The sequence below is a fragment of the Primulina tabacum genome, chromosome 13 (genome assembly GCF_025594145.1).
Source record: "Primulina tabacum isolate GXHZ01 chromosome 13, ASM2559414v2, whole genome shotgun sequence".
In the NCBI taxonomy this organism is placed as follows: domain Eukaryota; kingdom Viridiplantae; phylum Streptophyta; class Magnoliopsida; order Lamiales; family Gesneriaceae; genus Primulina; species Primulina tabacum.
Window position 1 is genome coordinate 31,362,560 of NC_134562.1, and position 25,085 is coordinate 31,387,644.

The 25,085-nt window shown below is 35.9% G+C and overlaps 2 protein-coding genes across 4 annotated transcripts; one reads left to right on the forward strand and one right to left on the reverse strand.

Moving 5' to 3' along the window:
• Positions 1-260: 260 nt before the first annotated feature.
• LOC142521679 (cellulose synthase A catalytic subunit 2 [UDP-forming]-like) lies at positions 261-8,001 on the forward strand. Of its 2 annotated transcripts, XM_075624805.1 has the most exons (15): positions 261-770; positions 916-1,173; positions 1,724-1,919; positions 2,026-2,210; positions 2,297-2,396; positions 2,485-2,668; positions 3,389-3,655; positions 3,955-4,300; positions 4,470-4,607; positions 5,140-5,265; positions 5,365-5,577; positions 5,656-5,929; positions 6,097-6,287; positions 6,537-6,887; positions 7,170-8,001. In XM_075624805.1, exons 2-15 carry the CDS (start codon positions 1,087-1,089, stop codon positions 7,752-7,754), a joined length of 3,243 nt encoding a protein of 1,080 aa, XP_075480920.1. In that variant the 5' UTR covers positions 261-770; positions 916-1,086; the 3' UTR covers positions 7,755-8,001. The 2 variants fall into 2 exon arrangements, with proteins under 2 accessions (XP_075480920.1, XP_075480921.1); XM_075624806.1 differs by having other exon boundaries at positions 261-1,173; positions 2,306-2,396.
• Positions 8,002-12,385: 4,384 nt separating this feature from the next.
• Positions 12,386-19,908, reverse strand: LOC142521680 (uncharacterized). 2 transcript variants are annotated; one of them, XM_075624808.1, is made up of 14 exons: positions 19,218-19,437; positions 18,427-18,523; positions 17,294-17,372; positions 17,120-17,176; positions 16,649-16,704; positions 15,848-16,076; positions 15,125-15,211; positions 14,954-15,028; positions 14,779-14,862; positions 14,628-14,692; positions 14,361-14,553; positions 14,181-14,269; positions 12,987-13,101; positions 12,386-12,664 (listed from the first exon to the last, which is right to left on the reverse strand). In XM_075624808.1, the coding sequence occupies exons 1-14, from the start codon at positions 19,225-19,227 to the stop codon at positions 12,623-12,625; spliced, it is 1,278 nt and encodes a 425-aa protein (XP_075480923.1). In that variant the 5' UTR covers positions 19,228-19,437; the 3' UTR covers positions 12,386-12,622. The 2 variants fall into 2 exon arrangements, with proteins under 2 accessions (XP_075480923.1, XP_075480922.1); XM_075624807.1 differs by lacking the exon at positions 18,427-18,523 and having other exon boundaries at positions 19,218-19,908.
• Between the last annotated feature and the right edge of the window lie 5,177 nt (positions 19,909-25,085).

Below are 25,085 nucleotides of genomic sequence, written 5' to 3' on the forward strand. Positions count from 1 at the left end.
ATCTGTCTCACATGATAAAATTTCGTGAGACCGTCTCGCAAAATACCTACTCAAATTTGAAACACTTGAAATTAATATATCATTTTTTTCATAGAATTTTTAACAATTCAGTGATTTAGCATTGGTGGTGTGTGCAGTTAACACAGATTAAATACCCACACACACACACATTCAGCTTTTATTATTACGCAGCCTACGCTAACTCAAAGCTATAAAGCGACCACCTCCACCACCGCCCCCGCCTCCACCGCCCGCAACCTGGGATCCACTTTGCACACGCATTTGAGCTTTTATTATTACCGTAACCGTACTCTCTCCTTCAAACTCCACCCACCACTCGCATTTGCTCCTTTTCTTTGCTCTATTTTGTGTGTGTGTGCAGTGCACTTTTCATCTCTGTCTCTCATTTCATGACTCTTAATCTGAAAAGTTCATCAATCCTGTCCATCTAACGGTGTTGCGTTAGCTTGAATATAATCATCATTCATACACTTGTTCACGCAAACATTTTCGATAATCTCACTGCCTTTTCGGTTTCTTCACTTTCCACATTATGTTAATATTACCATTTCTTGTCATTTCCATTTATTGTTTCATTCCTCTAATTGGGTTTTGCTTTATATTATGAGTGCTTTTTCCTAATGCGGGGGTTTGGTTTGGTTTGGTACTTGGGTTTGCCTGCTGTCTTCCAATGGGGTCTACACTCAATGCTCCAATACTCAACTTTTAGATCAAAAGCTAGTTTTTTTTTTCGGCCATTGTATTGAAAGGTTGAATCTTTTGTTGTTTGTGTGGATTGAAAGCAAAATCTTGATTATTAAAGTTTTCTTCTTCTTCTCCTTCTTTTTTTTGCTACTGATTTTCTGCGAAACTGCGTCCTGTTTAAGGCCATTTTTGTTGTTTTTTGCACTGCAGGCGTCCAATTTTTGGTGGGTTATTTATTATTTCGAAAGTTCAATTTTTTGCCCATAAAGTTGGTTCTTTTACGTTAAGCCAGCTGTGTTCCTGCATTAGAGAACATGACTATTTAGGTGGTAAAATTTAAAGAGTGGGCGATTTTGTTGGCAAACTTTCTTGGTGGAAGGCATGGTGATGGATACAGGAGGAAGACTGGTTGCTGGTTCTCATAATAGAAATGAATTTGTGCTCATAAATGCTGATGAAATAGGAAGGGTAAGTGTTTTGATAAACTTTCTTATTTTGGTCATATTTTACAGTCTCGTCTAATTATTTTTCCGTGAACCTCTCCATATTTAGATTATACTGTTGTTAATTCTTGATTCGATCCTGAAATGCTGTTTTCTTGCTTGTGGGGATGTTTTTGTTGTATCACAGTGACTTTACTGCTACTATTCTTCCCCATGCATTTGGGATTCTACATTACCATGGGAGCACATAAAGACACCTAGCTATTGTTTGAGTTGCATTTCTTGCATGTTCGAACACACTAGTTGAATGTCAAAAATTAATAATTTTATAAAGTTTATCAATATAATCCGAGTTATTTTTTTTTACCAGCTAAACTTTGGGAGTAAGATTTGACAAAACAACAACTGGCCATTAGAAATAAGCATTTTTGTGGCATTAATATAGTTTGGGAGTGCATTTCTCCATGGCTTCTTTTGAAATTTTTATTCCATTGAATTGAAACCAAATCATACTTGTTGTAAATAAGGATTTGAAGAAAGGGTAGTGAACCTATTTATGTTCTGTGATATTCTAGATCAACTCTGTCCAAGAACTAAGTGGACAAAAATGCCAAATTTGTGGGGATGAAGTGGAGATAACTATTGAAGGGGAACTCTTTGTTGCGTGCAACGAATGCGCCTTCCCTGTCTGTCGGACTTGCTATGAGTATGAGAGAAAGGAGGGAAATCAGACCTGTCCTCAGTGCAGAACCAGATACAAGCGCATTAAAGGTTACTTTGTTACTGTATTCACTTGCATAAATAGATATTGATGACTAGCTTTAATCTTCTCTGATTTGATGAATAAATAAATGATTGGTGTGCGCCAGTATTTCAGGTAGCCCCAGGGTTGATGGTGATGAAGAGGAGGAAGACTTTGATGATTTGGAATACGAGTTTGATTATGGAAATAATGATGTTCCAGGCTGTACAAGAAAAGCTCATACTCGATTAGCCTCATCCACAAGTCGTGATTCATCGTCTCAAGTTCTTGAAATCCCTCTCTTGACTTACAGTGAAGAGGTATTTAAAAAATTATCCCCTTTATCTCTATTTCTACCTCAAGATTGCTGCAGAGTATATGAATATTTTGTCTGCTAATTATTTAGGATGCTCAGGTTTCTTATGATCAGCATGCTATTATAATACCCCCATTTGTCAATGATGGGGATGGGATGCATTTGTCATCTCCTGGGCCATCAGCACATCGTTGAGTCATCTTTTCTGCACAGATTTCTTTACTTAAGATTCCTTGCACCTTGCACATGATTTTAATAGGTGCATTTATCATGTACAGTGCCATCCCGGCCAATGGTTCGAGAGAAGGACATAGCATTATATGGTTATGGAAGTGTTTCATGGAAGGATCGGATGGAGGATTGGAAGAAGAGGCAAAGCGAGAACCTTCAGATGATCAAACATCGAGGGAATAATGATTCTGGGGACTTTGATGGGAGTGAATTGGAACCTGATTTATCCATGTAAGTAAAATTTTCTCTCAAAATATGCCAGTAGTGTGTAGCGCCTTTATGTTCTCTATTATAGACTAAGGAAGGCTGATTGCTTTTCTGGCTTAAATGATACAGCTATTTGGGAAAGGAACTGCCTAAAATGTACCAAGAACTATGATTTTACTCCATAAAGAGTTCTGTAGTTTGCATTGCTTATAATTTGACATCATGTGTAGCCCCTTCATGCTTGATTCTACTTTTGAATTCATGAAAGTCTGCTACTTTGAAGTAGAAGCTTGCTCTTTTTTATAGGAAGAGCTGCTTGATCATGAATAGCATGAGATTTTTGTTTTCATGGTGAAGATATGTATAAATAGAATATATGGATATGCTTGGTACGTACTATCTAAAATTTTCCTTGTAGCTTGTTTTATCCGGTTGTCATAAAGATTTCGCCAGTCCATTACTGTTATTATCATTATTTTTTCGTATGATTGGTTTCCATCGTGATTCTCTTTGCGTTTATCTATTTATTTCCTTTGAAATATAGGTCATGTTTGTGAATTCCAGAATCCTATTTTTTTATGAATTCTAGAAATAGTAATATAATTATTAGAAAATAAGTTATTTGTTTGTAATGTAATTTGGTGTTTTCATTAAGGAATGTTTTGATGGATATAGCACTGCACTTTGTTATATTTTATTTTGGATTCTTGTGTTTCATTTCTTACTTTGAAATCGCCCTTGTAGGATGGATGAAGGCAGGCAGCCGCTTTCAAGGAAATTGCCCATATCTTCAAGCAAGATAAACCCATACAGATTGATAATTATACTTCGTGTTGTGGTTCTTGGGTTTTTTTTCCATTATAGGATCCTCCATCCTGTTCCTGGTGCATATGGCTTGTGGATGACTTCGGTTATTTGTGAAATATGGTTCTCTGCTTCATGGATACTTGATCAGTTTCCGAAATGGTATCCAGTTGAGCGAGAGACCTACCTTGATCGACTCTCACTTAGGTGATTCTCAATTTAAATGAGCTCAAAACTCCATTTGACTTCATTATTGTTGTTGCTGATTATATGGACTTGAGCCACCTGACCAGGCGGAAGATTTGAATCTTGATTACAGAAGAACCATCTCTCTCTCTCGCGCACACACACACAAACACACACAGGGGAATGCCCACAAGTAGGCTAAGTTTTGTTGGTTCCCATCTCATGATTTCATTAGTATAATATTTTATGGCCGTTGTAACTGATTAAGCACGTGGATTCTCTTATTTGTTATGACATTTTACTTTTCTTTGGTTTCTCAGGTATGAGAAAGAAGGAAATCACTCAGAATTAGCTGACATAGACATATTTGTCAGCACAGTTGATCCAATGAAAGAACCTCCACTGATTACCGCAAACACGGTTCTCTCTATTCTCGCTGTGGATTACCCAGTTGACAAAGTCTCATGCTATGTATCTGATGATGGTGCCGCCATGCTTACTTTTGAAGCTCTCTCTGAGACATCTGAATTTTCTCGAAAATGGGTTCCCTTCTGCAAGAAATTTAACATTGAACCACGAGCTCCAGAATGGTATTTTTCCCAGAAGATGGATTATTTGAAAAACAAAGTCCACCCAGCATTTGTGAGGGAAAGGCGCGCAATGAAGGTATGTATCTTTTATAATTGTATATGTTACTAAAGCAAAATAACCTGACTAAAACAAGTACATGCCTGAGCATGTGAACTCGTAGGTGACAGGATTGGACCTTTCTGTGTCAATTGATGTACCACAATTTTTCTAATGGTTATTGGCATATTTTCTAACTTGGGTACAGAGGGAGTATGAGGAGTTCAAAGTTCGAATCAATCATTTGGTGGCAATGGCTGAAAAGGTTCCTGAAGATGGCTGGACAATGCAGGATGGAACTCCTTGGCCTGGAAATAGTGTTCGAGATCATCCTGGTATGATCCAGGTCGGTGGTACTCACGAATCCTCTTCCATAGTGTAAAAATTATTATGCATGATGTGTTTATTGTGCCTGTATTTTTAAGATATAAACTAAGTAAGATCAAGACTGGCTGCAGCAAATTGAAATCTGAAGCATATTTGTGCCTAATAATTCTTCGGTTTCATATGGAATGCTCTTATCAATAATTGCCATGCTGTTGTAGAGAATCCAAGGACTTAATTTCTTAGTTCTTTAAAACCTTACTTTATAAATAAATTATGAAGTCCATTTCGATTGATTGTTTGAAACTTCAAATACAATTTTTGGTTTCCTACTTTTTTTCAATATTTTATAGATCAAAAACTAAAACACAACTAACTATCTCCTCTTTAGTTGTTGGGCTTGCATTAAGCACATGGCTTGAGGTGCGTCTATGGCAAGATACTCATTTTTGTTGTCTTTCAGATGGCTGTTATGTATGATAGTATTTTGGTGTTATCTTTGCAGTGAGTGGATATTAGTGGTTTCTATTTCCTGAATTTGCTCTTGATAACAGGTGTTCCTGGGTCATGATGGTCTTCATGATGTTGAAGAGAATGAACTGCCACGCCTGGTTTATGTTTCCCGTGAGAAGAGACCAAGCTTTGAGCATCATAAGAAAGCTGGGGCCATGAATGCACTGGTAAATAGCAGTTTTAAACTCTTTTATGTGATCAAAGCTCCTTGTGAAGCTAATCAATCTTCGATCCAGCTTATTGCCTATAATCTGTAAATTTTTCAGATTCGGGTTTCTGCTGTCCTGTCAAATGCTCCTTATATTCTGAATGTCGATTGTGATCACTACATAAACAACAGCAAGGCCCTGAGAGAAGCCATGTGTTTCATGATGGACCCTACTTCAGGAAAGGGAGTATGCTATGTTCAGTTTCCGCAAAGATTTGATGGGATTGATCTTCACGATAGATATTCCAACCATAATTCCGTGTTCTTTGATGTATGTATGCATTTTTGTTTTGTTTGATGGTTTGTTTCTTGGGCAGCATGTAGTTACTGACGACTTAATTCAATATAGATCAATATGAAGGGTTTGGATGGTTTGCAAGGACCTATTTATGTCGGAACTGGATGTGTCTTTAGAAGGCAAGCACTTTATGGATATGATGCTCCTGCCAAAAAGAAGCTGCCTAGCAAGACCTGTAACTGCTGGCCAAAGTGGTGCTGTTTGTGCTGTGGTTCTCGGAAAAGCAAGAGAGGAAAAACAAAGAAAGACAAGATGAAGAAGTCAAAGCTCAGAGAGACATCAAAGCAGATACATGCACTTGAGACCATCGAAGAAGGGATTGAAGGTTGAAATCTTTTTATGAGAAAATCACTGCACACTCTATTACAGCATTAACCTTTTCGCCGAATTTTCTTTTTTGCTGAATTTTCTTGCCTTAAGGGTAAAAGAATCGATAAAAATGATGATTCACTCATATATTCAACCAAAGTAATTTTTATTTTTCTAATGCAGGTAATGATATCACAAGTCCTATTTCCCATGAAAAACTCGAGAAGAAATTTGGGCAGTCACCGGTATTCGTGGCTTCAGCACTAATCGAGAATGGTGGTGTTCTTAAAGAAGTTACTTCCACATCACTCTTGGAAGAGGCCATTCATGTTATCACTTGTGGTTATGAAGATAAGACCGAATGGGGAAAGGAAGTAAGTTGTTTGATCTCCAATCTTCTTTTATTTACATGTATTTATTGTCTCATTTACTTTGAGAAAGCATCAAATATGGTGTTGCACTTGGGGCAGATATAGGTAAACTCTCTAAAGAACTCCATTTGTACATTATTAATTGGACCCATTATAGCCAAAGTAATTATTGTATAGCTTGTTTACTGGTTATCTTCCAATGTTGTACTTATATTATTAGTGAATTTACTTATCAAAAGAAAATTAAACTAGGTTGGTTGGATTTATGGGTCTGTCACTGAGGACATTTTAACTGGATTCAAGATGCACTGCCATGGCTGGCGGTCTGTTTACTGCATGCCGAAGAGACCTGCCTTTAAAGGATCAGCTCCAATCAATCTCTCAGATCGTCTCCACCAAGTGCTTCGATGGGCTCTTGGATCGGTCGAGATTTTTTTGAGCAAACACTGCCCCATTTGGTATGGTTATGGAGGTGGATTGAAGTGGTTGGAACGACTTTCCTACATAAATTCTGTTGTATATCCCTGGACTTCCATTCCATTGGTCATATATTGTACATTGCCTGCTATTTGCCTTCTCGCGGGAAAATTTATCGTACCCGAGGTATCTGCCATACTCTTACAATTAAGATGCTTTATTATGGGGAAAATGAATAGGACAATATGGATTTATGTGCATCGTTACAAAAAAAAGTTGAAAAACTGTGCTTTCTTTGTTTTGTTTTATGGCACAGAGATTCTTGGATTATAGAACTTGAGTTAATTATGTAATTGCTGTCATTAGATGGCCCATTTGACCATCAAAGAAAAACCTGATTATTTCCTCTGTATGTTAGACATTATTATTTGAAGGTTTAAATCTGGTGAACCGTTTCTATGTTAACAGATAAGTAACTACGCCAGCATCATATTTATATCCCTCTTCATTTCCATTGCTGCAACGGGCAGCCTCGAAATGCAATGGGGTGGTGTTCGAATCGACGACTGGTGGAGAAACGAGCAGTTCTGGGTCATCGGAGGAGTTTCCTCACACCTCTTTGCTCTTTTCCAAGGATTACTCAAAGTTCTAGCAGGGGTGAGCACAAATTTCACGGTCACCTCCAAAGGGGGAGATGATGGAGAATTTTCTGAGCTATATCTCTTCAAATGGACGTCATTGTTAATACCACCTTTGACATTACTAATAGTAAACATAATTGGGGTCGTGGCTGGAATTGCAAATGCCATCAACAACGGATACGAATCGTGGGGTCTGTTGTTTGGTAAGCTACTTTTTGCGTTTTGGGTCATAATGCATCTCTATCCATTCCTCAAGGGGATGATGGGGAAACAAGAGAAAATCCCGACGGTGGTCGTGATCTGGTCGATTCTTTTGGCTTCAATAATAACGCTCGTGTGGGTACGGATCAACCCTTTTGTTTCAAGAGATGGTCCCGTGCTCGAAATATGTGGGCTCAACTGTGATGACTGAGTTTCCAGATTCAACATGTTCTGGATTGCTTGATATGATATCTCTAACATGGAGTTGCATTCAATCTGTATCTGTTTTGAAATTCTTAGATTGATTCTTTTGATTACTGCTAGTGCCAGAAATATATCTGTCTCATCAAAACATCATTCTTTTGTTAATTAAACAAACAATCTTTAAAGATTTTGTATATTTTTGTATGTTCTTGATTTGGATATCAATCACTTGATCAAGAAATTATGTCACTTTATTCATGGGTTTCTTCATGCACAAGTGTTTGTGTGTAATATCTATATGTCTACATAGAGGTGTGTGTGTGTGTATTATGTCTTCAAGACTACTTTTGAAAGATTTCTTGCCTTTTGGACTGATAACCACACAATCAGTCCTTCCCTAATTAGCTTAAGACAAAAATTTGTGTGAGACGGTCTAATGAGTCGTATTTTGTGAGACGAATCTCTTATTTGGGTCATCCATGAAAATTATTAATTTTTATGCTAAGAATATTATTTTTTATTGTGAATATCGGTAGGGTTGACCCGTCTCACAGATAAAAATTCGTGAGACCGTCTCACAAGAGATCTACTCATTAGTTAAATAGTAGAGCTTTCTGATATGGTCTCACGAATTTTTATCTCTTATGATGGGTCAGCAATACTCATATTTATAATAATGAGTAATATTTTTTAATATAAAAATAATATTATTTAATGAGTGATCCAAATAGAAGATTTGGTATCACAAAATTGACTCTTGAGACGTGTCACCAAAGTTTTTGTCTTAATTAATTTGATTATTTTTAATTTTGGTATAAATAATCTCTAGATTCTTTAAATAAAAAAATTATTTAATTGCAATTTTTATGTATATGCATGCTGAGTGTAAAAAGATACTAATAGGATATTAACAAGGGATTAAATCGAGTATTAAATTTGGGAATATATATACTCCGAGGATCTGTTCATACCTTGATATGATAAAGGCAATAAAATCTTCGAGGATATTTTGTTTATTATATTATGATTGTCGTAAAATCATCTATTAAAAAAAATGAAAATCAATTATTATATAATGTTAGAATTTAAACTAATTATATATCTGTAAAAAAAAATTATGATGATGACGATAATAGTATGGCAAAAACTTATATAAGACGGTTTCATGTGTCGTATTTTGTGAGACGGATCTCTTATTTGGGTCATCCATGAAAAAATAATACTTTTTATACTGAGAGTATTACTTTTTATTGTGAATATCGGTAGGGTTGATTCGTCTCACGGATAAAGATTCATGAGACCGTCTTACAAGATATCTAATATAATAATATATATAAATTTAGGGTGAAGTGGTGAGTCAACGTACGAAGTCAGCAAGGAATGATCCATTCACAATCAAAGTCAATGCCGTAAGAATTAAGTATAACCAAACACTGCAAATAGTGGAAACTTTACATATTTTCTTCTTATAATATATAATACGCACTAATAATCAAATTAATTATTTTCTCTACACAATGTGTTTTCAAAAACTTTAACCTTTTATTTATTATAATATAAAAATGAAAATTAATGTCTATGTTATAGTTATCGTAAACTATTTCAATCTTATCCAAATTTAACCCTAAGATTTGTGTTAATTTTATATGAATTTAAATAACTATCACTCTCAAGGCGAAAAAAATAATTTTTATATTCATTATAAATTTGAAAATAGCTAGAGAGTTACCTATCTCTAATTTTTTTCCAAAAAATTTTGTAAGACAGATATGTTGATCCGATATGACTTATGTCACAAATATTACTTTTTACTTCAAACATGGATCGGGTCGATTTGTATCACGAATATGGATATAAACCAGTGAGACCGTCGTGCAGGAGAAATCTTCTTTTTTTAACTAACAATATTTATATTTGTTATATTTTATTACGTCAACAGATAACATAATTATTATATACATACATAAGATGGAGTGGTGGTTGACTAGACAAGACGCGCGCAGCATCCTATGAAGTTGGGAGGAAGCAACACAGCTGTTTCTCCAATATTTTCGCATGTAGTTATGAACGCGTTTACTTGGCTTGGCAGCTTCGAATCATATTTAATTTCTATAATACTACGTAAAACCATTTCTCGGTTCTTGGAAACATGGATTCATCGTGCGAAACCCAAGAATGTTGCAGCTTACGGACGCCGGAAGATCATCAGAAGCAAATGTCGCCAACCCTGAAGATTATTATGTCCGAGTTATTTGGAGAGTTAGACGACAATGTTCCGAGTAAATATGTCCCCATGAACAAGAGGAGAAAGGTCGCGAATTCGGATTTTACCAAGAAGTTTCCCAGGTATCGAAGTATTCAGAATCTGTACGTGGTTACTAAGCCCATCAATTAATCTGCAACATTTCGCTGTGATTTTCTAATCTTGACGAGGAGATTGCGAGTTGCTTATGGTTATCTATCAATATCCATGCAGAGTATACATAATATATATATATATATATACCAAAATGAAATTAATGAGACGAATCACACTATCTTAACTAGCATTGTTCTTAAATTAAAAGCCTGACAAAAAAAAAAATCTCCCCCACGTAAAATAAGTTATTGTTTAAAAAAAAAAGATTTAATGGCTATAATCGTATCTGTATATGTTTGATGGACAAAGTTTGAGGTTTGTATAATTTCAAATGAAAATTATATACACATATATTTACCTAGATCTTTGAGATATTTATAAATAGCATATTCCCAGAAAGCCTGAACCAAAATTAAGATGCTATAATTTCAGCATTTTTAACACATTTGCGCAAATCAAAATGACTAAATGAGGACATGAAGAACATAAGAAAAGATATTATCAGAATCTAACATGAGAATTCCAAGGATACAATCGAGAAATAGTAGGTCTCTTGTGATCCGTGAGACCATTTAACTCTGTCTACATTTACAATAATAAGTATAAAAAGTAATATTTTTCCATGAGTCGTTGAATATGAAGCTTGCCAACAAAAAAATGAATAATTTGGATGGGAAGAACTATTGGCGATTGTATATACAGCCAACTATATATAAATATCACATTAATTTCATTTGATTGCAAACATCATAATATTCAAGGAAAGATGATGAATCCGATAAATAAAAAATTTCAGGTCTTGCACTACAAAAGAAACGGAGATTTGTAACCGAATTAGAGACCGACATTTATTTCAGTCTCTAAATTGAGACCGAAATTTGTAATATCGGTCGCTACATTTATTTTCGTCACGTTTTTTTATTTAATATTATTTTTTATCTCGATTTTTTATTCTACTCACAAATTGGAGACCGAATTTTCATTTAGGTCTCTAAGTTGAGACCGATATATTTTTTCGGTCTCTAATTTGAGGCTGAAATATGAAATTGGTCTCTAATAAAACCCAAATATCTTTAAACTCCCCGCATTCCTCTCGCTCCAGTCCTCTGAAAACCTAAAAAACTTGCGCTTTCTATTCTTCAACACCATCGCCGCTTGTCGCCGACTACAAGGTGTCTTCCAGATTGTTGCTCAGCTTTGCTGCTTTATTTGGTATGATTCGTTCTTAGACTTGGTTACTTTCATATGCCTTCGATGATCCAAAATTGCTTGCCGTCATATACATATGATTATGTATTAATTTAATGATTTTGCCTCAGAATGTGATATTGACTTTGATTTAGAAACTAAAATAAGAAACTTTTCCTTGGTTTCTTTATAATTATGAATACCGCCACGAGCTTTGATTATGCATAAAATCGTAATCTTTATCATGCATAAAATAGTCAATAATGATATTTTGATTATCTAGTATCATGATCTCCATTTTTTTTTAAATGGCGTCTAATTAATTTTTATTGCAAATTGTAAAAGTAATATATTGCGCCAATATATTCACAGTGTTATTAGATATAATTATATGCACATACACAACTATACAAAACAAATGACAAAATTGTAATTTTATTGATATATTTTAGATTTTATTATTATAGTTATGTAAATTGCCAAAATTCATGTTCATATCATAATTTAATTTTGTTGTAATTTTATTGATATATTTTAGATTTTATAGTTATGTAAATTGCCAAAATTCATGTTCATATCATAATTTAATTTTGTTATAAATTTTGATATTTTTCAAATTCATTGAATATTATTTATTTTAATTTATTAAATATTATTTATTTTACATTGATTCTTTCTTACCATTCATATGACATGAATAAAATCTATATAAACTTTCATAAAATTCATCTAAATAAATATCAAATATAATAAATAGCAAAAATAACGCATAATATTTCAAGAATTCCATTTTCAATTTTTATCTAGACATACTTTAGCATATGTGCTATAAATTTTATCCTCACAACAAAAATAACTTGAGAGAACAATCCATGCATTTTGTGATCGCAACGAAAAGGATGAAAAAATTCAAATTAATAAATAAAAACCAGAACTTGACAATCCATAAGCTTAAAATCTAAAAATTACCAATTTACAAAACTGAAATCACTACTTCCCCCAACGATATTAATACAATTCCATAACGCATCAAGCTTTTTTAAAAATTACCATGGTTGTATCCCGCATATTCGTTTCCATGCATCGGAAACTGCAACTTAATAGAAAAATAGAAATTATCAGATGACCCAAATTCATTCTTTCAAACATTTGAGTGAACTCCACAATATAGCAAGTCCAGAAACAATCACAATCCCAATGGTTTACGAATTCAACAAATGATTCATACATTGGTTAACGAAGTATATCCAGATATCCTTCGATGGAAAGCCCAAGAAGAGGTTATATTTGCCCTTCAACAACTCAAATTCTGCACCAGGGAACCTTGATCAAGCTGCGCCTTTGAATTTGGCATCATATTCATAAGATTGCTGCAAAAACAGAAGGTTTTAGATCAGAAACATCGATAAAATTGTCAAACCAAAAACTAACTGGAGAGATGTTTAGAGCTAAAATTTCTTCAAGAAATGGAATAACCAAGAAGAGTTGATTTTTTTCCAGAAAATAGTGGGACTTCACATGCTGGGTTATGTTTACAAGGTTCTAGCAAACTCAATGGCAAAAATATGGTCACCATGCAATTTGGCATCTAAAACCGATCTATTTATTTCCTTCAAACTAGTTAAAAGAAGAAGTGTTGGATCATTCTCCATGCTAAATGAGGAGACTGATTTGTTAAAACTAGAATAGTACCAAGAATATTGCTGAGATCAATCTACAAGCAAACCATCTTTTATGCATTGCTTGTTGAGCACGTGCCGATGCTTCCGCACTTTCAAACCTTAAATAGACATAGCCTGCACTATTCCTGCAAGTCAATAAACAATTAATGAAATTGAGACCCAAGTTGCTTGATTTTTGGGGTAGTGAAGTGAGGGAATGGGTGTTTTCAGTAGTCAATATGCAAAGCTGATACGAAACAAACATAGCACGAATATAGCAAAACCACCAAGGGGAACACAGGAAAGCCTTGCACACAAGCACCCTGACAATCAGTATAGAATATATTATCCCCAAATTCAACAATATAAATCTATGCACTGCATATCATTCATCATCTGTGTTTGCATAAACCATAATTATCAAGGTACAAGGAGCCACCAAGGTGGGTGGGAGCTTTTTTACAGATTCTAATATTTCTTTGAAACCATAAAAAAACACAAAAAAAAAAGCTGGGTTTTACCATGCTATAGTATTGTCAACCCAAATTTGAGCTCATGCCACCCCCTGTTAATATAAAAAAAAAAAAAAAAAAAACCTCCCCACTCTTTATATAACAAGCACACATGAGTAACCGCAAATAGAGGGGATTATGGGAACCTTAATTGAAGCTTCTGTTATTGTGAGAGCTCATTTCACACGTTTTATTTAAAACTGTATTCCCAATAGCAAGTCTAGATGAATGACGTGCGGTATGTGGAATTTATTTAACAAATCTGTCATTCCTCTGGGCTCTGGCATATATTAGACATTCTCAGACAAAAATCTGAAATGGGATACATAAACAAGTTTTTGTAGAAAATAAGTAAATTCAGATAATATGAAAATCTTGCTGCTGTCCATTTGTAACGCTGTGCCGTCATTTTTTTTTTGGATAGAATATGCGTGATTTCAAATGGCACCTAACCTTTGATGTAATTTAGTAAAATACTACCACCACCTTAGGTTGTTAAAAAAATGTTACTACACACTTCAAAACACTGTATATATTGCAGGACTATGCATGCTCTGATTGTATAAATTAGTACATTCAAAACACATGGGTCCTATTTGATAAGTACAGAAGCAAACCTCTCACACATTTAAAAGCCAAACATCCATTTTGTCACATCTACTACCATGCTAATCATTATTTTTACGTGCATGAAGGGATCACCGAATGCTTACTTGTCAACATGGATATGTTTGACCTTCCCATACTTGGAGCATTCTTCATGCACATCATCTCTAATGTCCAGATCAAATTCGGGATCCGTCTGCAATCACATAAAAGTAAAAAAAGGATTAAATTAAATAAAAAAAGGTATTCTGATGCTCCAACCACTAACAAGTCGAACACATACTAACCTCAGCTGCAGGATCAAACATATTCTTCAATAGTAAACATTCACTGAGCGTCCCAATAGGTTCTGGAGCCATGGAAACAAGTTGCGCAGGAAGAACTGAAGTGGGGAGTACTGCTGTCGGATTGGTAGGTAAGGTAGTAGCTTGTGAAAAAGTTGACCCATTCAATGCAGGAACTCCAAGGGGACCCACAACGCTACAAAGAGGAAAATTAAGTCAGCATCCATCCAAATACAGATGAGATTACTGAGATGCAGAATGTATACAGACCTTGAAGCAGTGCCACTGCGATCGAGCTTTTGCATGAGTAACGCTCTAGACTGAGCATTTAGAGCCTGCAAATGTTGCACACGAGTAAACAGTTGAGTACAAGCAGTTAAGAGAAACAAATATTCAATTATGAAACTCAAATATCTCTCACCAAGCCACCCCCCTCGTCATCGTCAAAATCTGCAGTTTTTGCTCCTGAATCTTGTACTCCAACATGGTCGGTAACAGAAGAAACCTGGCATTTACAAATAAAAAGGAGATTCCAAACATCGAAGAGGTCAAACTATCTGTGTTAATCAATAAAAACCAAAATATTAGCTCCATACCTTAATGGTTCGACCAGCAATCTCCAGCTTCCCATTCAGACTTTGTGCTGCCTTAGCATGTTCAAGTTGCGCAAACTGCATTTAATTAATATCTACATAAAGTTCTGTGGAGGAAATGTGAAAAGCTAGCACAATGACCATAAAAAAAATCCACATTAAAAAAATACCGACTTGAATAAACCCGAAACCTTTGCAATGTCCTGTCTCTGGGTCTGTAGGAAGTTGCACAAGCTCAACAGGCCCAAAAGCTTCAAAAATCTAGATATTGAAAAAGCTAGTGATTAAACATTGTTGGAAAACAGAACAGAAACTCAGACGCAAAGGTCTGCCGACAAACTCGGAAATAAACAAATAAAAGCGATTTCATATCACTCTGATAGACTACTTGCATGAGCAAAAAACTAATGTCAAGAGAATTTCAAGCCAGGCATACAACTACAAATAATAATGACAAATAAAATAATTCAAAACGAAAAAAAACATTCAGTTCACAAATTAACAGAAATCTAAAGAAGACATCACAAACAGGGGATGTTAAATATAACAAATGCATCGCCCACAAAATACAGGGCGAATCTAGTGGCAATTGGAAGTGGATTAATCTACAACTGTGGCCATCGGAAGGCTACTCACTGCAGAGGCTAAGATCCTACACAATTGGTGGGAAGAACAAAGGTGCAAGAATAGGGCACAAAAATAGCTGCCTCTGAGATTTGTGCATCCGGTTATATGGGCTGAGAAGTCTGAATAGTGCTGTCAAATTATGTTAAAGTTGAAGAATGAGGAAAGTACCAACATAGAGAATTTGAGCTGTTCTCCTAAGTCCAAAATGGTATTATCATAGAAGAACAAACAAAATGAGTGCAATGGGCTGTAGCTCCAAGTGAGAGATACCTGTTTAAGCTGAAATTCTGTCATATTAAAATGTAAATTCCCCACATAAAGCTTTCTATCTGTTGCACCATATGGTCCGACAACTCCAGAACCACCAGCAGAAGTGTTTGACTGAACAAGATTCTTTTCAGCCTCTGAAGGTTTTACCATAATTGGTTGTCCAAGAAACAGGTGGCCAGATAAAGCGATAGCCATCGGCACAGACATAGCATCATCAAATTCAACATACCTGTTATTATCATCGGCAATATTAATTAAACGTATCTATAGACCAAAAATGCATGATGTAGAATGATGTAGGTATTGATTATACTGTATACAATAACCCAAAAACTAACATTCTCAAAAAGCAAGTTACCTCTGGTGCCGGGGACCTTCTAATGATTACAAATTTTCAAAAGCAAGACCAATAAATACAGTACCAGATTCTTACAATTTCAAATATATCAATTCTTAAATTTTCACATCCACTTTCCTCAAATGCTTCGAAAAAATCTTCTGATGTGGTCAAGACTGGAACCAACTATAAACAAAGACAATGCTCTCAACAACTATAAGCTTGAATATGCAAAAAGAGAGACAGAAAATCTCATGTGAATGACATATAAAGGCTGCAATGACTGTTCCATGTTCTTATCCCTGAGGAACAGTGTACTAATGTGAAAATACTAGGTTCAAAGTTCAACCGATATATGATTTCATATACAGCAATCATTGATTTGAGAAAATCGGACATAATTTATTCATAATTCAAGGGGGGAAGAAGTATAATTAAACCAAAGTAGAAATATGGAGACATACCCAACTCCTTTTGAACGTCTTGAGTTTCGATCCATGATTAGTTTCACATCACTGACCTGAGGTAGAAAAATGTAAACATAAGAAATACAAAAATCAATGAAGTAGCAAAATAAAAAATGAGAATAATATCTAACAGACACCCTCTTCAGAATGTTGAATAAGGTACATCAGTTTTGAATAGTTACTAAAACCCCCCCAGTATATTAATTACTTACAAGAAAATCACTAATAACGCTGCCTGTAACTGAACATTGAGGTGCATTAACTAATAGAAACAGATTACTTGCTCGAAAATTTACTTGAAATAAGAAATGTGTAACTCATAATTCAAACAATTACTGGAACTTTACACTCCATCACAAAGGAAAATGATTTGAAAATTAAAAAAAGTCAATTATTATACTAAATGATTGAAAACTTGAGGAATTTCTTTTCAAGATCAAAAATGTTTTGATGAAAAACCTCACCAACCTTTCCTGCTTGTGAAAAGAAATTGTATACATCTCGCTCAGTTGCCTTCAGGGGCATCTGCAAGTAAAAGACATTTCAAAATCAGGCCATAGAACCATTTAAATGTAGTAGTATTCAAAAAGTTTTAAGTACAATGATAGCTGAGATGTTGGCATTTGAAATCAAAGCTCTTACCTGATATGCAAAAACAGTTCTTTGGTCCCTTTCTGGATCAGCCTCAGCTTCCACAGCTTCTTTTTTATCCTTAAATCTCCTGCAACAAATACCCAGAGTAGAATGAGCACAAATCCGATGACAGGAAAACCTCAACTTCCCAATAAATGCATCCTTCTTAATCAGTCCTAGAATTGTTGGAAAAAATAATCTCAAACCCATTCTCTACCTGTAGCTCAATTACTTTGAACCTACAAACTCCATGCCAGCACCCTTATTTGAGTCCCAACGGAAAGGCTAAGCCCTAAATCAGAACACTAGTAAAAATAAAAGCAGGGAGAGTATCTGATTTACCACGACGAGCACTTCGCCAGACATGGAGATATTATAAGCACTTGGACTACCAGAGGAAAAGTTGCTGAGCAATAAAAACAATAGAAGGGCAATGGGCTTTTCACCACAAAATGCGTAGATCATTTCAACTTTTTTAAATGAAGGCAATGACTTGATTCAAAACACTTTTCATTGCGTTACAAACAAAAGCCCAGTAAAGCGAATTTCAGGACCACCAATTTGTCATTAAGAGTAATATATATTTTCATATAGGATTTGAACATAGTTTGCAACCTACATGTCAAGACAGCACTTCGGATAATCTGCATTAAAAGAATTGTAGGATAAATATATCTATCGATGTTACAGGCAGCAAAATTTGTGAAGCCACTCTTATTCCATCATATATAATGAAAGGTGGAAGAAGTTATTGAGGAATTCTGCAATTTCTCTCCTGCAAATCCATGAATTAATATTATTATCAAAACTATACAAGTTTCAAAGGGTCGAGCTAAGAACTTAATCACAACACATAATATTTGGGTCAGTACAAAACACAGATACACTATTCAATTCCTGGTTCAGAGCAAAGGGAAGGCCACAAATATGAGCTAATCAATTTTCGTCTTCGAGGTGAAGAAAAGGACTGAAATTGATACAGCTTCACCACAATCATTGCAGACCTATAAATTGAATGCATCATCGGTCAACATTGCAAGCTCAAATGCAAAAATGAATCCCTAAATCCAGCTATGCAAAACAAAAATACGCTGGAAGTGCTAGCCAATCTATAAGTCAAAAAACAAAGGAACACAACAGACCTTATCAAAATCAACATGTAGAAATTCACTTTCTTCTGTGAAGAAGCCTTCAAGGGTTTCCGCATTGTTATCCCATTAAGATGTGCAAAAAATCCATCTACGATTTCAACCCAAGTTAGAATATTATATCCTCTACGCACAAAGTCATATTTTTTTCTCTACTTAAGACCACTTTGCGCATTTTCTTCATGTTTAAACTCTATCATAAAGCTGCATGTGAAGAGAAAACTTCACCTACTCATATATTTTAAGACCTTTGAGAAACGAGGATATCCATCCATATACAGGTTGCTTGGTAGTAAAGAGTTTTTAGGGGTCTACACCTGGTTAAAATGATGAACCACAGAAACAGTAAAGAGGACTAAATGTATGATGATATCAAGGGAAAAAACCAGGATTTACTACATGTTTAAGAGCATAATGTAACAATTAAATATTCAAATATTTCAAAATCAAATGCTTCAACTTCCACTTCCACTGTCAAGAATCACCAAATTTGTTAAATACCCAGATGAAAACAAGGGAACAGATTCATCGATACCACCCACCGAAATTTAATAATGTCTTAGAATGCAACTGTGAAAATATATCAACTAATAATACAAGTAAACACCAGGTTCCTTCCACAGTTAAATATGCAAGGACATAAAATTAATTTCCAAGCGCGAATATTTTTTAACGTTACATCCACAAGGAAGAGCCAATTGCAACAACAATAAAGGAGGCAATTTAATCAGGCCATAGCATATATACATAAAAAAATTTGACAATGAAAAGATTATTGACATCACCTGCTCTCATCACGCTCCGGTTCCCTCATCGACTCCCTCTCTCTTTCACGGTCCAGCCTCGATCGGCTTCTACTCCTCCTGTCCATGTCCTTCTTCTCCCTCTCTCTCTCCTTCTCTCTATCCCTCTCTCTTCTCTCCCTCTCCCTCTCCCTTTCCCTGTCCCTTTCTCTGTCCCTTTCCCTCTCTCTATCCTTCTCCTTCTCCATATCCTTAGAGCTCCGCCTCTCCTTTTCTGAATCCCGCTCTCGACTCCTATGTCTCGAGCTCCTATCTCTGTCCCTATCCCTATCCCTATCCCTATCCCTATCCCTCCCCTTCTCTTCGCTCCGCGACTTCTTGCTGCTGCTTTTCCGATCCCTTTCTTCATCGAACTCGTCTTCATCGCTCCTCTCTCTTCTTCGGTAGCCCTTCTCGCTCTTCTCTCTGTCCTTTTCCTTCTGTTCGGGAACTTCCTTCTTTGACGAGCCGTTGGTTTCTTCCACTGCCTTCTCAAGGTAATCGTACTCGTCGAAATCCATTGATTTCGAAGATTTGAAGCCGCTCGTAATGATGAGTATCGCTACCAGCCCTATGAATTGGATTATCGCTCGAAACCCTAGCTCCGCTAGAGACCAAATTAGGGTTCTGCAATACGTTGGCGAAAACGAGAGAGCCGGATGTAAATGGGGAACTACGTAAATAAATATCTTTATCTTCTTGGGATAAAGGTTGGGCCTGGTATGCACATATATATATCACATGGGCTTATTCAAGGACAAATGGCCTATAATGCCCAAATCAAACTCTTCTTCGAGTTCATCCCTTTTTCTTTTTTTTTTTCTTTGGGACGATGAAATCAGCTGAATAAATTTTCGACCTAATTTATTCGACCAAATGTAATAACCTACCAACCATTCTATTTATGTAAACCACACTAGGCAAACCACCGATAAAGTGTTAGTATAAGAAATCGAATTTCTGATAATTTTGTAAACACTTGGCTATTCCAATAATTTGGATACTGATCAGGGGACAAATTCATCGTATTTCATTGTCAAGTATGACATATATGTCATTTATTTAATTAACTAATTGTTGTTATCTTAATTAATCACATTAATTAAACAACTAGATTTCAACAAATCTATTTGATTCTCAAAAATCTCACAATCCAAATTTGTGGAGGCTATGATTTTAGGTCTAAATTTTTTTAAAAAAAAATTCCATGACCTAATTACCATAGTTAATATTAATGGACTTGATTAATTAATTGGGTCAGTCCAACTAGTTTAATTAATTAATCAAAGTCCATTAAGAACTTTAATTATTTAGTATGTTGGACTTGTACTCCTACAAGCCCATTAAACATACTTCCCACTATATTTAATTTAATTTTTAATAAACTCAATTTTTGAGTTTAATAAATTAAATCGACTATAAATTCAACATTTGAATTTAATATTTAAATTATAAATTCAACTTCTTGGATTTATCACCTCCAAAATTTAATATTTAATAAACCCAACTTTTGAGTTTAATAAATTAAATTATCAAATTTTATAAATTCAACTCCTTGAATTTATTCTCTCCAAATTTCATAAATTCAACTTCTTGAATTTATTATCTCACAAATTCAACTCCTTGAATTTTTTTCTCAAAATTTAATTATCATAAATTAAACTCCTTGAATTTACTATATCATAATATAAATTCAACTACTTGAATTTATTCTCTCAACGGGAACAAACAATCCAATGCTTGTGTGACCCTCAATGGTTCAGGGATACAGCTAGCCGTGATCTTTGTGATTCAGGACATAATCCTTTATTCGGGCTTACCCTAGTTAGCCCCATTCTTTTCATCAACACCTTAATCAAGAATGTCAGAACTCATTTCTGATTGCACCCATCGGATCATGGTAAGAGCGTCTAGTAGCATCGCCCTCATTATCCCCTAGGTATCACTGATAGTCGCTGCAAGAACCAGTAGATTATGATTAACGTACAGTACGGTCCCTTCATCTCATATATCCCGATCGAATCTGCAACCATTGGTTCATCGAGGGTTGCATATTAATTCGATAACTATGTGATAACTATAATAGTGGCATCGCGTGTACTATTTGGAGAACTCCTTCTCCAACGTACATCACGTACTCTGGCCAGAGATTCCATGCACTATAATTTCATCAGATCACATAGGATATCCACACCCGTAGGTGAGCGGTGAATCCCCGACTACAATGCACTGGCTCCTATATGAGTCGCAACTGTACCCAACCTCGTCACCTGATGACTCTGCTGGAGCCGGTAAACGAGTCAAAGCACAGCTCTAGCATATAGAGCCTCAGTGTTGTCCCGGGTCGTAAGGACTAATTGTGTACAATCATAACCACGGACTTATCCTCTCGATGAATGATAACCACTTGGAAAGTCCGAGGAAGGGTTGTTCGGTATAATCATCATATGACTACACATCTGTATGTTTGGACATCTCTATGCCCTTACCAAGAAACGCAGTACACAACATCACAGATGCTAGTCTCGAGCTCAAGCGACCTTTATCCATGTTTTAGGCGGCTGAATCGACTAGGAACGAATTTAGAATATGCAGTGTTTACAAATGAGTTTCAACATCGAATTACGATTCATTTGTAATAAAGCATAATCAAGGACTTTATCTATGCTGTTTGCATGGGTATACAGATAAAGTGTAACGAAACCATTAAAAGTTAAATCATATTAAAATAAAGATTGTTTATTTCACTTGAGTCAAAAAATCCCTAGCCAACCGTTGGCTTGCAGGGCATCTACTCTAACAATCTCCCACTTGCCCTATAGCCAACTACCCTTAATCCCATTGCTTCGCTATTCTTTTCAAACAATGGTTCTGGCAAAGGCTTTGTAAGTGGATCAGCAACATTATCTGCAGAGAGGACTCTTTCGACTGATATGTCTCCTCTTCCCACAATCTCCCGTATGATGTGGAACTTCCTCAGTACATGTTTGGATCGCTGATGAGACATCGGTTCCTTTGCTTGCGCAATGGCACCAGTGTCGTCCCAGTACAACGGGACTGGATCAACTCCATTAGGAATAACACTCAACTCTTGGACAAAATTCCTCATCCAAACTATCTCTTTTGCTGCATCAGATGCAACAATGTATTCAGCTTCAGTAGTGGACTCCGCAACGGTGTCTTTCTTGGAACCTTTCCAAGAGACAGCCGCACCATTAAGCATGAATACAAAGCCAGAGGTCGATTTCGAATCATTTACGTAACATTGGAAGCTAGAATCAGTGTAGCCTTCCAATTTTATTCTCCACCTCCATAGACCATGAACAAGTTCTTAGTCCTACTCAAGTACTTAAGAATATCTTTCACGGCCTTCCAATGTAGTGGACCAGGGTTCGCCTGATATCTGCTTGTAACACTCAAAGCATAAGCAATGTCAAGACGTGTCTATATCACACCATACATGATACTACCAATGGCTGACGCATATGGAATGCGTGTCATCATCTCTATCTCTTCATCAGTTTTGGGACACAAAGCTTTAGATAGAGTAACACCATGACACATTGGTAAGTATCATCTCTTAGACTCTTCCATAGAGAATTGCTTTAGAATGGTATCGATATAAGTGGCTTGGGTGAGTCCGAGCATCCTCTTTGATCTATCTCTATAGATTTGTATTACCAATACGTAGGATGCTTCACCCATGTCTTTCATGGAGAATTTACTGGCTAACCATACTTTAGTTGATTGCAGTAATCCTACATTATTCCCAATGAGCAGGATATCATCAACATAAAGTACTAGGAATGTCACTGCACTCCCACTAACTTTCTTGTACACACACGGTTCCTCAGGATTCTTAGCAAAACCAAACTCTTTGATAGTGCTATCAAATCTAAGGTTCCAATTCCTTGATGCCTGCTTGAGACCATATATTGATTTCTGAAGTTTGCATACCTTATGCTCACTTCCTACTGATGTGTATCCCTCAGATTGAGACATATAAATTTCTTCTTTGATGTCTCAATTGAGGAATGCAGTCTTAACATCCATTTGCCATATCTCATAGTCATACCATGATGTTGTGGCTAGTAGTATTCTAATGGACTTAAACATAGCAACTGGTGAAAAAGTTTCCTCATAGTCAACTCATTGCCTTTGAGTATAATCTTTTGCAACCAGCCTTGCTTTGAAGGTCACTACCTTCCCATTCGCCCCAAGCTTTCTTTTGTAGATCCATTTGCATCCTATGAGAACGATTCCCTCAGGTTGATCCACCAATGTCCAGACTTGGTTTGAATACATAGAGTTCATTTCTGACTGCATGGCTTCAAGCCATTTGGTTGAATCAGTATCAGATATTGCTTCTTTGAAATTCATTGGATCACATCCAACACAATGCTCATCGTGGCTTTGTTCATGAAGAAGCGTATATCTTGCATGCGGTCTAATAACCCTATCAGACCTTCTAGGAGCTTGTACTTCAACTACTGGTTCTTGGGAAATGGGTTCAACTTCTATAGTTGAGGGAGTATCTTGAATTTCTTCAAGTTCTATCATCTTGCCTTTTCTATCTAATAGAAATTCTCTTTCCAAAAAGGTGGCATTTCTTGAAACAAACACTTTTGCTTCATTGGGATGATAGAAATAATATCCAACAGAATTCTTTGGATATCCTACAAAGTAGCATAAAGTGGATCTATTATCCAATTTGTCTCACACTGTCTGCTTCACGTAAGCAGGACATCCCCATATTCTCATGTAAGAATATTTGGGAGTTTTTCTCATCCTTATCTCATATGGTGTTTTATCCACTGCTTTTGTATGGACATTATTCAACAACATTGCCGCAGTTTCAAGCGCAAAGCCCCAAAACGATATAGGCAATTCAGTGAATCCCATCATAGATCGAACCATGTCCATCAAGGTTCGATTCGACGTTCAGAGACACCATTCAATTGTGGTGTTGCTGGTGGAGTCCACTGTGAGAGAATCTCATTCTCATTTAGATAACCCAAAAATTCAGCACTTAAGTATTCTCCACCTCGATCAGATCGAAGTGCGTTAATACTTCTTTCAAGCTGATTTTCTACTTCAGATCTGAATTCTTTGAACTTTTCAAATGCTTCAGATTTGTGTTTCATCAAATAAACGTACACATACCTCGAATGGTCATCAGTAAAGGTAATGAAGTAGGAATGCCAAAATTTTGTGCTAACACTTAGCGCGCCACAAACGTCTGTGTGGATCAAATCCAGTAGACCATGTGCACGTTCTACGTTTTCATCGAATGGAGTCTTGGTCATTTTTCCTTTCAGACATGACCCACGGGTAAGTAGAGAATTTATGTCTGACAAGTCAAACATGAATTCTCCCACTAGCTTGTGCATCATTCTTTGAGAAATGTGACCTAGTCTAGCGTGCCATATTTGTGTGGGATTTGGATCATCTAACTTTCTTTTGTTTGTTGTTGAAATCATGTTTACTTGGACATTCACTTATCATTTTCAGAACATTTCTGGCACATATAATTTCTTATGTCCGGACTTCTTGCAGTGAAATAAATATGTTCTAACTTATCGGGCTTTGTAGGCCTTTTAAGTGTCTTTCAGAGTTTGCCTCTTATTGGGATTGTTTTTCTTGTGAGGGGCAGAACATTTCTTTCCCTTACCTTGTGGGTCATTTTTCGTCTGACGAAAGGCCCATTATAAAAACAACAATTTTTCTTATTTTATGGTGATTTCATAAGTTATAAGCATATTGACTAGCTCTTCAAGGCTATCAGATATCTTATTAAACTTGAAGTTCACCATAACCCCGTCAAATGAGGAAGAGAAAGACAACAAATTGATGTTATCAATTAACTCGTTA

Bases quoted from the DNA above. Each gene is read 5' to 3' on its own strand.
- LOC142521679 (XM_075624805.1), top strand. From the start codon at position 1,087: ATGGTGATGGATACAGGAGGAAGACTGGTTGCTGGTTCTCATAATAGA. The intron at 4,608-5,139 runs GTCGGTGGTACT...TCTTGATAACAG, and splicing joins ATCATCCTGGTATGATCCAG to GTGTTCCTGGGTCATGATGG. The intron at 5,266-5,364 runs GTAAATAGCAGT...TAAATTTTTCAG, and splicing joins CTGGGGCCATGAATGCACTG to ATTCGGGTTTCTGCTGTCCT.
- LOC142521680 (XM_075624807.1), bottom strand. From the start codon at position 19,735: ATGGATTTCGACGAGTACGATTACCTTGAGAAGGCAGTGGAAGAAACC. The intron at 16,077-16,648 runs GTATGTCTCCAT...TGATAATAACAG, and splicing joins AGACGTTCAAAAGGAGTTGG to GTATGTTGAATTTGATGATG. The intron at 14,693-14,778 runs GTGAGAGATATT...CAACATTTGCAG, and splicing joins ATGACGAGGGGGGTGGCTTG to GCTCTAAATGCTCAGTCTAG.